Raw genomic sequence first — 14,835 nt, forward strand, 5'->3', positions numbered from 1 at the left:
GGAAATACTTTCCACTCAGCAGGTAGATATGTTAATGTGAGTGGGTGTGCTGTAATTAGCACTGAAATTCCCTCCTGAAAAGTCTTCCCTGCAAAATGCTCCTCTTTTAGCCTCAAAATGTTTTTCTATTCCAATGCTCTTTCTCAAGACAGAGGGGTTTGCTTGATTGCTGTGTAACAGGGTAAATGGTAAAATTTGTATTTTTATATATAAAGTTTTGGGGTAAGAATTTTTGTCTTTGCTGAATGTTTTAAGTGTCGGTTGGAATTTATTGTATGAACATGAAGAAAGAGAGTTGGGTATACTTTTTTACTGATTATCTGTTAATTCAAATAAGTGGAAGTGCAGCACACAGTAATTACTGAAACTTGAAGTCAAGGTTAGAAAACATACTTGCTATAATGCTAAGGGATTTAAATTTAAATTAGCAGGACACATACAGATCACTCATTCAAAAAAAGTAATTTTTCTTTCTCTCAGAGAGACAAATAGGTATACTTATGGGAGGAAGCAGTAAAAGAAAGGATATTGGGACCTGGGAAACAAGATGAACTGTGAGGCAGAGAGTGCCCACAAGAAGATCACTGTGTTTGAAGACTCCCTCCTGCCAAGCACTACAAAAATTTGACCTGTGTAATGCACTCGCACAAATTTTAAAAGGTAGATAATGTTATGATCACTAATAACAATGACAGGCTAAGGTAATAGGAGTATTCAATCAAGCTGTAGTTTGCAGATCTGAAAGAAATTCTCTGTATGTACATCATTGCACAACTGGCCAGGGTGAGCAAAGATTAAGTGCATTTATGAAAGACCACTGATGCCCATAAGGAGCAGGGTACCAAAATAAATTGATCTGGTCTGGCTTGGCTATTTTCCATTACTACTGAAACCTGAAAAAAAAAAAAAAATCTATTTCTCGCTTAAGTAAAGGACCTCATTTTAATAGAAAGCAATGCTCAAAAAACCAAAAACCCACCCCACAAAACTAGTAAGCTTGGTGCCTTGTTTAGAGGAAAAGCCAGTAAGCCAGAGCTGGATCTGTTCTGTGTTACTATTCAGTCATTCTGGGATTTTTTTTTTTTTCATTTTTTTTATTGTACCCTAGGCTTCCCTCTGACCTCTTTATTATTGTTATTGTAATGAAATGGTAACTGTTATCAATATCATTGAAATAAACAAGAATGAGTTTGAGTTAACACTGGCTAAAAAGTATTGCTACATTCAATAAACCAAAAAACTCTTGTGTCGAAGGGAACTGGGACAAAGGATTTTAGTTTGGCTGAACCATCCAGTTTTGATCTAGATCCAAACCCTTCCATAAGTTTAAGGATATCGCAACTGTTTTGTTTCAGGCCTATCCCTGCTAGACGGTATTAATTATTTAGCTACTGCAAAATAAAACCAGTGTTTTCTTTTTTGTTACTATCATCATTCAAATACAACTAGGTAAGAATTTGACTTAATTGCTTGATCCTCTAGCAAATCTCTTTCCCTGTGAAACTACCTATGAAAGTACTAATGAAACTACTAATGAAAGTTAGCACAGGAGGCCACTAACTTCACATGAATTTACCGAAGGTAAATTTACTTCTTTCTGATTATAATGTATGGATCTGCCTTTAGCCCTAATAGCCTCTGTAAAGGAGGAAGTCAGGAACTGTGCTTACTGCTTATAGATACTTTTACAGCAGGGTTTGTCAGGCATGTACAGGAACAAGTAAACCAATACATGAAGAACTCCTTTTCCTCTTCTGGACTTCTGAATTGAACGACAGGATAGTCCCTCCAAAAATGTGACTGTCAAACTGCAGGCAAGTAAGCAAGAAAGATTACCTTGGAGACAATTTACATCCACGTTGCAGGTACGCACTGAGTGTCCCAGTTGCTGCTAGCAACAGTCCAAGGTACGGAGGTGAAGGTTTCATAGGTCTTGAGGAAAACTCTGGGTGGAACTGAACTCCCACAAAATATGGGTGATCTACAAGATAGATGTCAAAGAAAATTATAAGACATAGGAAGAAGATAGCAGAACAGCTGTTAGGCAAAACATTTATTGAAGATTTCACACAGGTGTCCAGAAGCCAGATCAGCATGTGTGAATTTAAGGGCGAGGCAGCAGGAACCTTAACTTTTTCCATTAAAAGCAACTGACAACAGAGGCAGAAGGTTAGTAAGGCAAATTAAGGAAAAATCATCCTGTGATTCAACCTTAACATGCACAATGATGTAATTAAAAGCTGAATAATAAACCTGTACCAACATGTGGGAGGGGGGGTGGGGGGAACAACCACAAAGTCTACATTTATCATGTCATTTTCATAGTATTTTGGTTATGTATATTTGGTTAATATATATTTATGCATGTATACTCAGAACATGCACCCATACATATCTGAGGGAAAAATAAAACAGTTCCTAAAAGACCAAGCATTACCATACAGCAACAATTTACACACTAAGACATGGATATGAAAGCAACATACAGAGAAAACTGGGGAAAACAAGCTTCAGGTAATTAGGCCTGGAACAGATCTCCTGGGACATTAAGGCCAGACTCCTGTTACCGAATGCAGCTACACCATGTAGTCTCATGCACAAAGGGTCAAGCTTTTCTGATACTCTCTCCTTTTGCTTAGAAACGTTTTCCTAATTCACAGGCCATCTTTTTTACAGCCAGCTTATACCCATTTCTTATGGCGCTCTTCTTTCCTGCTGTTTGGCCTGTGTGATTAGGGATGACAATATCACCATCATTCAACTCCACCTGCTAAGCTAAACAAACCATGCTGCTTCTTCTTCTCTTAAATCTTCAGCTCTCTGTTTCCCAATCAAAGCACCTCTTTACTACTGCTTGTGCTTCCCTTCTGTCTTCTTCAAAAGCATAAGGAAGGAAAAATGTTTTTGTACCCTCCCATGCTGTGCACCTGTTCCGTCTTTAAGTATTGTTTTAAAGGAGCTAACGTTAACCACTTCTAGTGCCAGGACACTGGATGAAATTAACCACAGATCTCTTCTGGTTCGACAATTATGCAGAATAATCCCAAACATTCAAGGCATTTTCTGCAGTACAGAATAATTGATAACAAGAAAGCTGGGTTTTTCTCTCTACTGCTATGTCTTAAAAGAGAACCTGGATCCTAAATTTATCCTGTAACTTCTTTCTCTACCATGCAATTCAGTTCTTTAAAGCTGTAAAGCAAGACAATGACAAAGCATCAAATATTTCCTGTGAGGATATTTTGCTTAAAAGCTTTGCCTAAGCTATCTGGTGTACTGTTATTTCTGTGCTTCCGCTCCAACCCACCTCCTCCTTATGATGATTGTTTTTCTTTAGTAATCAGAGTCTCCTTGTAGCCCATTGTGAAATAATTCCAGGTTTTACTGCTGCTTTTGTTCTTTTAACAGTAACATGCAATTTAAAAATTTTGCCTGATTTATTTCACAATGCTCTCTATCAAAGTTGTTTTATGCAGAGCAGACAAAATAGCCTCCCAACACCAGCATGTGTAACAGAGGTAATCTATCAGGAAGAAACTAAGCAAAGAACACCATGACAATTAGTAGTTTATGAATTGACATGTATCCTTTGCTCTCAGATTACTCTCTACGGTACAGTTGCTTGACATTATATGTAGGTGTCTACGTGCAAAACCTGGTTCAAAATTACAGCACTGTTCTTCAACATACCATGGAGTATATAAAATGAATTCTCAGGAGCATCATGTCACAAACAGCACTCCACAGGATCATAATGTAGTCTTAGGATAAATTTATGTTTGTGCGCATGGAGTTTATCTTAACCAATGGCAATTAGGGGCCACATAAAAGAAAAAAAAAAAACAAAAAACCAAATCTTGTAAGGTAGCCTGCATCTTCAAGTGCTTGGTACTCATCTAGCCAACAGTAACTTAACAGCAAGGAGTTAATCAAAGAATCAAGCAAAATCAAAGGGATTGTTTCTAAGAACTAGTCTGTGTAGCATTCAACAAATATATACAGTGTAGCTCCTTTTTATTTCATAATCTTTCAGAAAAGACATCAAGTCTTACCTGGTAAAGTAGTCCAAATCTACCAGATTTCCACAATATCAAACCCTCATCTATCTGAATCATTTATGTGAAAGAAAGGAGCTTGCTTTCTATTTGATTTGCATACTTTTTTCTATGATTCTAAACAGAGGGTAACCGAAAGAGACACCAACTGATTAGAAGGCACCTTGGGAGGTCTCTAGTCCCACCTCCCGCTCAAAGCAGGGTCAAGTTCGAAGTTAAATCAGGTTACTGACAGCTTTGTCTAGTCAAGTTTTGAAGGTCTCTATCTGCAAGGATGGAGATTTCACAGCCTCTCTAGGCTAATATATTCCAGCAATGTTTTATACTTTGGCTACATTGCATGTATACATATTTCACACCCTCAAGCAAACTGAATGTGTATTAGTTATGGGGACCTGATTAAGAGTATCTGAGGGTGCTTAGAGAGCAGGCCAATGTCAGCATGAAGCTGGTTTTTACCTTTAAAAGGCCAAGGCGATCATGAGAGTCCCTGATGACTGGAAGAAGGCAGTCACCATGCCCTTCTTCAAGAAAGACAAAAAAAAGGATCCAAGGAACTACAGGATGGTCAGCCCAACCTCAGTTTATGGTAAGATTATGAAACAAATCCTCCTCCAAGGCATTTCCAGACACATGAAGGACAGGAAGACAACTGGGCACAACAAGCTTGGGAACAATCAGTCTTTAGATGCAAGGAGAGCAGCAGCCTTCCTTTATCCTGACTTTAGCAAGGCTTTTGATACGGTTTCCTAGCATGAGAGTTGGGACCTATGGATTATGGGTAGACTACAAAGTGTGTTAAAAAATGGCTGGACTGCTGGGTTCAAAGAGTAGTGGTGAGTGGTTTGAAGTCCAACCAATAGCATACTTGGAAATACTCAAAACTTGACTGATACGGCTCTCAGCAACCTGATCTATATTTGAAAGTAGCCCTGTGTTGAAGCAGAGGGTTAGACTAGATGACCTCCCAAATCACTCCATGATTCTACATAGCCAAATCCCACTGAGCTAGAATTATGACCTTTTGGAAAAGGAGCATGTCTCTCCCTGATAATCAAATGTATGCACAGTCCTTGAGAAGCGTAAGACTTCTAACATCCTCTGAATCTTCACCTATTGTAATACACAGGTGGAGTTTGCAGTATCACCCAACCTGATCTTGGCTGTTATGACAGCTAAATACTGTGCCTACATGCCATTTAACAACCTACAGTTTACACAGTTTTAATAGATGTGGAAAGTACTACAGTCAAGTAAGACACTCACTCTCCAGTTCAATAATTTCCATTCTGTTCCCTTCCGTATCATGGCCAACAAATTTCAAACCTTTCTCTTCAAAGCAGTGAGTCAGTTCTGGGTTCACCTGAAATATTGAAAATAATAATAATTGTAGTTCTATTTATTTTTTGATTTAACAAACAGTAGTAGTTAATTGTAATGTTTTTAGTATGCATACAAGAATGAAAAGAATTGAGAAAAGAGCTGCAAACTTTTGCTTTCTTGTTTTAACAACTCTGGTACAAGTCTGTAAAAGTGGGCATGCTTATTTATAAAGAGATAAATCAGTAATTTTAAAACTTGCTACATAACATTCAAAGATTAAAGCCAGGGTCCCTTCTGCTTGCTGTCCTCCTGATTCTGAGCAGCTTGCATTCCTCGTTTCTTAAGCAGCCCACTACAGTAGGTGTAAAGACTGACCTCTTTGAACACTGCATTTTGGTGGTTATGACATAAGCTGTGGTTCAGCTCCTCCTTCAAACTCAGGAGCTCTGCAGTGAGCTGTTTCATTTCCTTGGTGATGTTCTAACCACTCAGTTAATTCTCACACTCTGAGCACCTTTACCATCATCACATTCTCCTCCCAGCTTTTTAAGGAAACTTAACGTCATCTGAATCAGTTTGTAGCGTGCACATATCTCATAGCTCATCAGGAGATACTGATAGAGTCAGGTCCCTTCTGAACTATCTCAGATAACTCTAGAAGTCCAGCTCTTGCCCGTCTCCTTGAATGACATTATTTTGAATGTACACAGACATCTTTGCTCAGATGTTCTCAAACAACGAAATGGACCTATAAAGGGGCCTACAGAGTTGGATGGTATGAAGCAAGTGATCTGAATTAGCCTCCAAGTTGTAGATGCCTGAAGTCTGCCTACATTTAGACTATGAAAAAATGTGCACTATCTGAATGAACATAATCTAAGCCTTTCAATAAGCCAAATTGACCAAAGAGCAATGCATTTAAGGATTATAAGCCTTTATCTTTACCTGACTTGACTTCTTGTGAAGTATTTGAATCTCTGACATGACTCTCCAAGACCATTTTGCTAAGACACTGCACCTTCTCTACCACAGAAACAGTAAGCTACATTATTCCCCTCTGTTGAACACTTGCAAGAACACCCCTGCAATACTGTGTCTGGTGTCAGTGCAAGAAAGAGATTGACAAATGTTGCGAGTCCATAGGAGGTCCAACCAGGATGGTTAGAGGGCTAGACCACATGCAACATAGGAGGAGAGACTGGATGAGCTGGATTTTTTCAGCCTGGACAAGAGAAGGCAAAGAGTGGATCTTGTTTCTGACTTCAACTATCTAATGGCACAGTATAAAGAAGACTGAGCCAGACTCTGCTCAGAGATGCACAGCACAAGACTGAGATGAAAGACAAACTGCCCAAGGAAATCTCCTATTAGATGTAAGGGAAAAAAGGGTTCACGATGAAGCCGTTAAGCATTGGAACAGATTGTCAAAAGATGTTGTGGAATCTCTCTCTTTGGAGAGATTCAAAACTAGATGGGACAAAATCCTGAGCAGCCTGATCCAATTATGAAGTTGGCTCAGCTCAAAACAGGGAGTTGGACCAGCAGACTTACAGGGGTTCCTTTCAAACTAAATTATACTATCTAACCATTATTAAATTTGGGGTTATAATTATGTAAGAAATCTCCCATTGGCTTTAAGGAGAATTGTGCCTACCAAGAGAAACACAATTTGCTTAAGCTTTAACTTTTGAGCACAAAGTACATTAACAGTGCTTACCTCATATCGATGCCTGTGTCGCTCCTCTACAAACATTTCATCACCATAAAGTTTCCCTGAATATAAAACAAAAAAGAAATTAATGCTAATGAGTTGCTTTAATAGTTGTTACAACTATTTCTTGTAATTTAAACCTCAAAAAAATTTCACATGTAAAACACAGCAGAAGACTATTCATCTCACTCCAGCTTTCTGTTTTTCTGAGCGATGACTAGTTTCACCCGAGTTGATTCAGGATTCATATTCAATATTCCTTGACCAGAAATAGCTTAGGTAGACTAGAGTCTGAAGGCCATGCTTAAACTAATTTGAATTGTAAAGCTCAAGATAAAACAAAAAACGTTTGAGTGAACAAGCAACATAAAACCCCTTCAGGGTTTTACAACAGTTCTATGCAAAAGGTGCAGTGAAGGAAGCCTTTTAGTAGCATCTGTTCCATTTTAATAGATTATGCATGGCAGCTGGCCATTGTTATTCTCTGTTTTCCTGATCTCATTACCCAAATGACTCTTGCAGTCCTCTGAGCCTAATCTGGAACATTCTACGTTCCAAAGCAACAAGGAATAAGTTAGAGGTATGCAGTAAACCAGAATTTAATCATATCTCTCACTTACAGTCATGGCTCAAACTTCACTCTCAATTTATCCTAGTGTCATTAGGATTACTATTTTGCTTAGGGGTTGGTACAAGAACTAGACTGCCAAGATGATCTCCAAAAATTAGAGTGATAGTACTGCAATTTTACAAAAAGTGGTATATGTGTTAATTTTAAGGAACCACCTTTTCAAAACGATTATTTCCATTCAAGTTGTAAAGCATTAGAAACAGGAATCAGATTTCCTGAGTAAACTACCAGAGCTTTCTATGAATCTTTGATAAATATGGTCATCTAAACAACTCATAATACTGGTCAAGAGTTACGACACGTTAACTTTTATTAACTTTTCCAAGAAGTGTTTAGGCCACAGAACAACTTGTACATTGTAATATGCCTATCTGTATCACACCCAGGCAAAGTATCACCCAGGTCAGTCAGATCACTAGCACAGGCATTCTCCGTAAGGGCAGATTTTTCATTAAATGTGCGTATGTATTACACTTTGGTCTCCTGCTGAAGTAGACATCATTTTTAAAAGCTCAGAAGGATACAGTCCATAAGTTCAACATAGCTAAATATAGTAATAGCTCAGATCAATGTCATGGACAGGGCAATATAAGAAATACGCCAATATTTACTTGATGGACAAGAAACCACTTTTTACACATCAGCAGCATCACGTGTATTACCACTGTATAACAGGGTGATTTATAGGAGACAAGCATTACTTCAGTTTTAAAATACATACAGATCAAATTGAACCATTTGTTCTATATTCTGGTTGCTTTTATTTTGCCTTTTGAAGCATCCTGTTAAAGCAAATCATTTTCCTTTCCTGCAACAAATAATTTGCCTTCCCAAAACAAGACTGTTTCTAGGGCTGGGCTAGGCCTAGGGCAGTGCTGGATCAGAGACTGGAGTTAAGCAGAGCCTGGCTATAACGAGGATACAAGCTAGAAACTTTGTCAAGACAAGGTGAGGACTAAGGCAGCAAGGCCAGATGACGTTTAAGGTTGAGGTGCACTGGCAACTCTAGGGAATGACAAGCAACGTTTAGGTCAGGTAAGGGCATAACAGGTAGGAGTTTGGGCTAGTTTTACCAAAAAGCTTCAGGGGTAGAACAAGAAGCCCTGGTTCACATGTCCTATCAACTCATAAAGAAAATAGAAAGAAAACATTCTGATCTTCCCAAGAAAATAATGAATTAAGCTACCATAAAATGCATTTCATTTATCTCAACAGTCTCCTCATGGTTTATTTAAAGCATTGGACCCTAACTGACCTTTTCACTGAGACTTCCAGATGTCTTGTTTCCTTCTTTACATTCCAATCCTGGGCAAATGCATATGGGAACAGGATCAGAGTGAATGAGCTCAGGGAAGCTGTCACCCAGCTGCTTGCTTGAGGTTGTAGTCCTTTAACAAGTCCTTTAACGTGCTTTCGCATTTTTGCTTTACCAAGTTACAGAGTTCCTATCCAAAAGGCAAGTCATAAGAGCAGAAATATAACTTACTTAAAACAGAATTTTGCGTTTTGAAAACAGTCCTCCTCTTCCCCAGTCTCATTGTTCCACCCATATCTCCAGGATTATGTTCTGGCATGTCAATAACCTGTAGAGAAAAATTGTTTAAACAGTTTCATCCAACAACAAATTAAAAAAAAAAAAAAAAAAAAAAAGAAAAAGCAACAATTTTGTAACAGGTTGCATAGATTTATAAATGGTAACATTATTTATTTTCCTCCGAGCACTCCCAGTTATGACTTCTCTTTGGTTTTACTAATGCTTTGTTCACAGCATTGGGACTGTAATAGACTGGGGATAATAACTAACTGGTGTGAAACTTTTTCATTTAGTGTTAAGATCAACAAAAGCAATTTATTAATTCCTTAATTTAATTTTGGGGGTGGAAAAAACCTTTCTTTTAAAAAAGATACCAAAATGTTAGCAATAGGATAATTCTGCCAAAAGCTATTCTTGGTGCTGTAAGAGTACATAGCTTTTTAAAAACTGATAAATTCATGGATGAAAAAAATTCACCAAGTGTTAAAGACACCATTTCTGAAAAAGCAAGTCCCTGAATCACACAGTGATAGAGGCTGAAAGATTATCCAGGGTAAACATTCCTGTACACTAGGCCCTTTCTTTTCTTTACACACAATGTTCCTTCTTACACTAAGAGGTGGAAACGGCTGTCTTATCAAGAGAGCTGAAGTCCTCTTTTTTGGGCTGTGGGGAAAAAAGGAGGCCATGGAGCAGCAGAGTGAAAAGAGGGCACTTGTAACAAGACTATAATGTTGTAAAAGCAGAGTACTAAAAGAGGCAACTCCAACATGTGTATGCTATTTCAGATTATATATGCAACTAATTTATCACAGGGAGAAAATGGAAAAACATTGCCCCCAATTCACTTTTACTAAAGAGTTTCTCGGATTGCCTAAGAATCCACAAAATGCTGGGTTGCCTTGTATGAAGAATATGCTATTTAACATTTAAGGAAGAGAATATACAAATACTGGGTCTGAGGACTGAGCTGGATGGGTCAAATGGCTGCTATGTAGGTCAAGTAGAATCCAGGATGGTGGGATTCAGGGGATATGAGAAACCGGGGCTTAGTGGAAGGAGTGCATTTAGTTTTGTTCTGTTTGAAAAATCCTGTTGAGTCTCAAAATCATGTTTGAGGAAGTCTGTCTCAGAGAGGTAAAACACTTCAAAATTGTAGAAACATGAGCTGAAACTATGACCTACGTGCTTGTATTTACATATACACAGTCAGTGAGGAATCTAACTGACAAAGAAAGGTTCTAAAAATACAAATATTCACACATATGGGTAATCTGGAATTGGATTTTTATTAACCTTAATTTGCCCTCTGGGAGTCATGAAAACAATTTCTGATGATACACTTCATAAAGTGAAGTTATTCAATTTAGAAGGGATGGTGGAAAGTGCTTAGCCTTTGGCCTTGTGCCAATGCATTTCAGCTGTGCAATTATCTCTGTATAACCTTATACCTTCAAAATGTTATTTATAAGCTATCTACTCATTATAAAATGTCACAAGCAGGAGTTGTGATCAAACCAGTGGGATATTACAAATCCTCTAATTACCTCTCAAATCATAAGGGTGAGGACTATGCAACACATTCAGCTAAAAAAAACCCACAAAGTAAAAAAAAAAAAAAATTTAAAAATCATTTATTGAATCCTTATTACTTCAAAAAAATATGAGATTGTCTGCTTTTACTTTATTTCCTTCCATTTACTTTTTTCCTGAAGTAGTGGCCACAAAAAACCACAGGACATCTGAAGCAGTTAGTATGTATACAGCAGACTGTCTGTATATGTCAAACACACTGACCCTCTGAAATCAAACACAAGTTTTCCATGAGATGTTATTTACTTGCTTGTATCCGTACTACAGATAACCTTGAAGTTGTGCTCCTGACGCTTGTCAAATGGAGATGAAGTGGTAACAAGCAGCTTTCAAGTACTTCAAGTATATCCTTCTCTTCCAATTACAAAAATTTCACTCTAACGGCTATTTAACGAATATTTGCAGTTGACAAGAAAAACAATGCGGGTTGGTCTGTTTGTGTTTTAAGTTTGGAGGCTAAAGTCAAAATTAGACATTCCTTCATTTTCAAAACTATATCAAGCACCTAAACACTGTCCCCTAACCTCAGCTTCAGATTTTTCTTTACAAAAATTTGGGGCAGGGTGTTTTGGTCTAACTTTTCTAGCTGAATTATGGTAATACCCAGGTGTTTGGGGTTCCCCCCTTCCCACCACTTACTCAGAAAAAAATAGATTTCACTATTTGCACCTTTCAGTATTTGCTGTACTAAGATATTCTATCAAAACACTTTGAGCTTAACGCCGTAAGTAGAAGGAAGCATGGGGATACAATGGGTGGGATTGTAACTTCCTGAAGGACATTGCTCAGCTTTTAAACTCCTCACTTAAAACACTGGCTCCAAATGAAGTGGACCTGTCTATGCAGGTTTCACTAATTTACTGTGCTGAAAGGTAACTAAGTCGTCCAGGATGACTCAAAAACATCAGCTGGCAAATACATGGTCTCCTGTTCATTGAACAGAGCACATCAGTTCAAACAGGTCATGGCCACTCTCTCAGCTCTTCCTTCTTTCAGCAGGCAAAAACCAAAAACTGATTCTCATGAGTCCCACTAAAGCACTAGATAGTGGCCTGGAACAAAGCCAGGCTGTGAAAGCACAGCTTCCTCTGCTCTGCTGAGGGTCTCTGCCACCCTTTGGGTCCAAACCCCACATGGGGCTGCAAGCCCAACAAAAATTCCACTGGAAAAATGGCATCACAGGGAAGATTCGGGCATTTTTCCCCAAATAATCTTTGCCTTCTAAAAGGCCTGCTTCCTTGTCTCAACAGTTACATTAGTGTGGTAGGCACATACCTGGAAGAGGATCCAACGCTTAAAACTTTCACTGATGTCTGCTAAGTCTTAATTGAGGTGTCTTTTAAGAAACATTGCACGATACAACTGTTCAACCTAATTTTTGTGGCAGATTTTTCTGCCAATATAACAGCTGTATTGTTTCAACATTAACTAGCTTACTCTGTGTTCATGTTTTGTTATTGATATGTGCATTATAAACCTGGGTCTCCACCTTCTCCAAGATTTTTAGGTTTATGATAGTAAGAAAATAGACAAGGCTTCAATTATTAATTTTTGTAGTCAGGTGAGGAAAGGAGCTACTTATGAAGTAATACCTCAGAGCCATTCTGACTCTGGATCTTCCTTTTTGATATGCTCTGTGCCTCTGATCAACTTCAGCAACTATCACAGCACAGCCCTCAACATTTATGTATTACATGAGTTTCTCTGCAACAAGGTCTGTGCAAGAAGCTTTCAAAAGCAAAGTGGCACTGCTGCCCTACAGCCCAAGGACAGTAATAAGCATCAGAAAAGCAACTCATTATGGAAAATTTTGCCATATTTTACAGAATTTATTTGATCCGATGAAAGATGAACCTTCAAGTGGTGGTTATTTTGAACAATTGTGCAACTGAATAGATTCTTCAAAGAGCTTATGCTTCCTGCCAGAGAACAATCTCACTATGCATTAGTTCTTTGAAGAGCAGAGAGCAGCACAGAACAACAGGCACCAAAAGCAACAAAAAAGCATCAGTGGGGAGGGTGCAAGAAGAGATAAAGCATTAATTAGGTCCTTCTTATCCACATCTCTGAAAACTGCCAACACTACAGGGATTTTACAGAGATCCCATATTATACACCAGACAGCCAACATGAAATAAATAATGAATCACTCTGACATAACACAAAGCACATTCGAGATATAAAACAGTCTGATCAGTAATAAATCATGCTACTGATGAATAGTGACTTTAACTACCCATGAACTGCAGTCTTCTTTCAGAAATCTACTGCTTGGATCGTTTCATTGTTGTTCGGAAACATATAAAAGTTAATGAGAAAACCTCTCAAGCCCAGACGCTCAACATAGAGCAACCAAGGCCCTGAAAACCCAACATCTATCATTTTAGTAATCACCCCAGGACCATTAAGTTTTGTCTTTGTTTTGCCTCACATCCTGCAATGCCATTTTGCAAAATACATCTACCTTGGTTACCTTACGGGAAGGTCTGTTTGGACTTTGTTTGGGGGGTTGTTTTTTTGGGGGGGCAGAGAGGGAAAAGACAGGGAGGGAAATAGGGAGGGAGGGGAGTATTACTTGATTTGAACAACTCATTGGTAAGTCAGCCTTGGAAGCAGATTTTTAGGGTTTTTGACTTTTTACTCTGCCCTTGTCTGGTGAGCAAATGGTTTGTCACTGCTGAAAGAAATTGCTATACACGTTAAGTGCTAATCAAAGCACCAGGAGAAGCCCTGACCCTAAAGATTAACTGAACACTGAAAAGAGGCTCTAGGACGCTCAGCACACAAGAGATGTGCAGAGGGAAAGCTGACAGGAGCAGGGAATACAGTGACAGGTACTGATGAGTATTAATCCCTGCTGAACACAGCTATGAAAAAAAACCAGCAACACAAACTGACAAGGACTCAACCCAAACTAGAGGAATCCAGTCTTTTATTGACTCTTCCATCATTTCTCCACAGGATTAGTCAGTACTTACTAGATTGAACCTGATCTGTTTCAATCACAAGTTCATCAGTAAATTGACCCAGCCACCTACAAATGGGATGTTTATACTAACATTTTAGAAACAATAGTACAAACATTTTGAAGAAAAAATTGACAGATGCAACACTGAGTGGTACTGACAACTTCCAACTTGGCAAGTAAACCAAAAAGACACTCTTTCCCTGTTCATTCAAAACCAGGGTTTTAAAATTTTCAATTACTGAAAGAAGTTGCAAGGATTACATATCCATCGGAATCGCTTATTCCCTTGTGCCCCAAAGATATCCTAGTTCCAAGGAAACCCCATCATTGTCCACCTATCCAAAGCACTCAGCCCTCTAGAATGTGACTAGTTACCATAAAGCCACTTGCAGATTTCAGACTACTCAGTGCTCTATTACTCCAACTGAAGTAATGTTTCTTTTCCAAAAGATAACCACCATCATGTATAAGATAAAGCAGAAATCATCAATAGCTGATTCATGCAGCTACATAGTGGTATGAGTAACCAGCTTGAAAAATCCTATCCTCTCTTCACTAAACTACAGCACAGTATCCAAATATTCCAACAAATAGCTCAAATTTCTTAAAGTCTTAAAATCCCACAGCATATTACTGTGAACCATTTTCCAGTTTGGGCAATCCTCTTTTCCAGAGATTTGTTGTTTCCTATTTTAGAATTAAGTAATTGCCCTAGAGCATTTATATAATTAAAGCCTAAAAACTCTCTAAGAAGGATTCTGCCAGAATAAGCAGAAATTCTGGTACAGAATGTTTTGTAACATTGTCTCCAGAAAAAGTCATAAAGGGTGTAACTTCTTTTTTCAAACAGTGCTTGCTCACTCATAAGCATAGTGCAGTGAACTGAGAAAGTTAATGAAGATGTTGATATGCAAAGCCCATATAGATATTGCTTAACAGCATTTTAGAACTCATTCTAGTTATTCCAACCACATGTCCCACAGTCAGCCTAGAGACTTATTCAAGCAGAAATTTTCAGAC

The 14,835-nt window shown here is 38.3% G+C and overlaps 1 protein-coding gene across 2 annotated transcripts in view; it reads right to left on the reverse strand.

The window, feature by feature from the left end:
- The window catches only part of CTPS2 (CTP synthase 2), a 76,450-nt gene that overhangs the window by 10,450 nt on the left and 51,165 nt on the right, over positions 1–14,835 (reverse strand). For both annotated transcript variants that reach the window (XR_012654372.1, XM_075057227.1), the window contains exons 14-17: positions 9,207–9,303; positions 7,096–7,151; positions 5,322–5,418; positions 1,837–1,981 (exon numbers count right to left, since the gene is read on the reverse strand). Coding sequence is in view for 1 of the 2 variants with exons in the window: in XM_075057227.1 (XP_074913328.1) it covers positions 1,837–1,981; positions 5,322–5,418; positions 7,096–7,151; positions 9,207–9,303 (395 nt within the window). In the remaining variant the exon portion in view is untranslated. The remainder of the gene's footprint in view (positions 1–1,836; positions 1,982–5,321; positions 5,419–7,095; positions 7,152–9,206; positions 9,304–14,835) is intronic.

Source organism: Buteo buteo, chromosome 25, assembly GCF_964188355.1.
Source record: "Buteo buteo chromosome 25, bButBut1.hap1.1, whole genome shotgun sequence".
NCBI classification, from domain to species: Eukaryota; Metazoa; Chordata; class Aves; order Accipitriformes; family Accipitridae; genus Buteo; species Buteo buteo.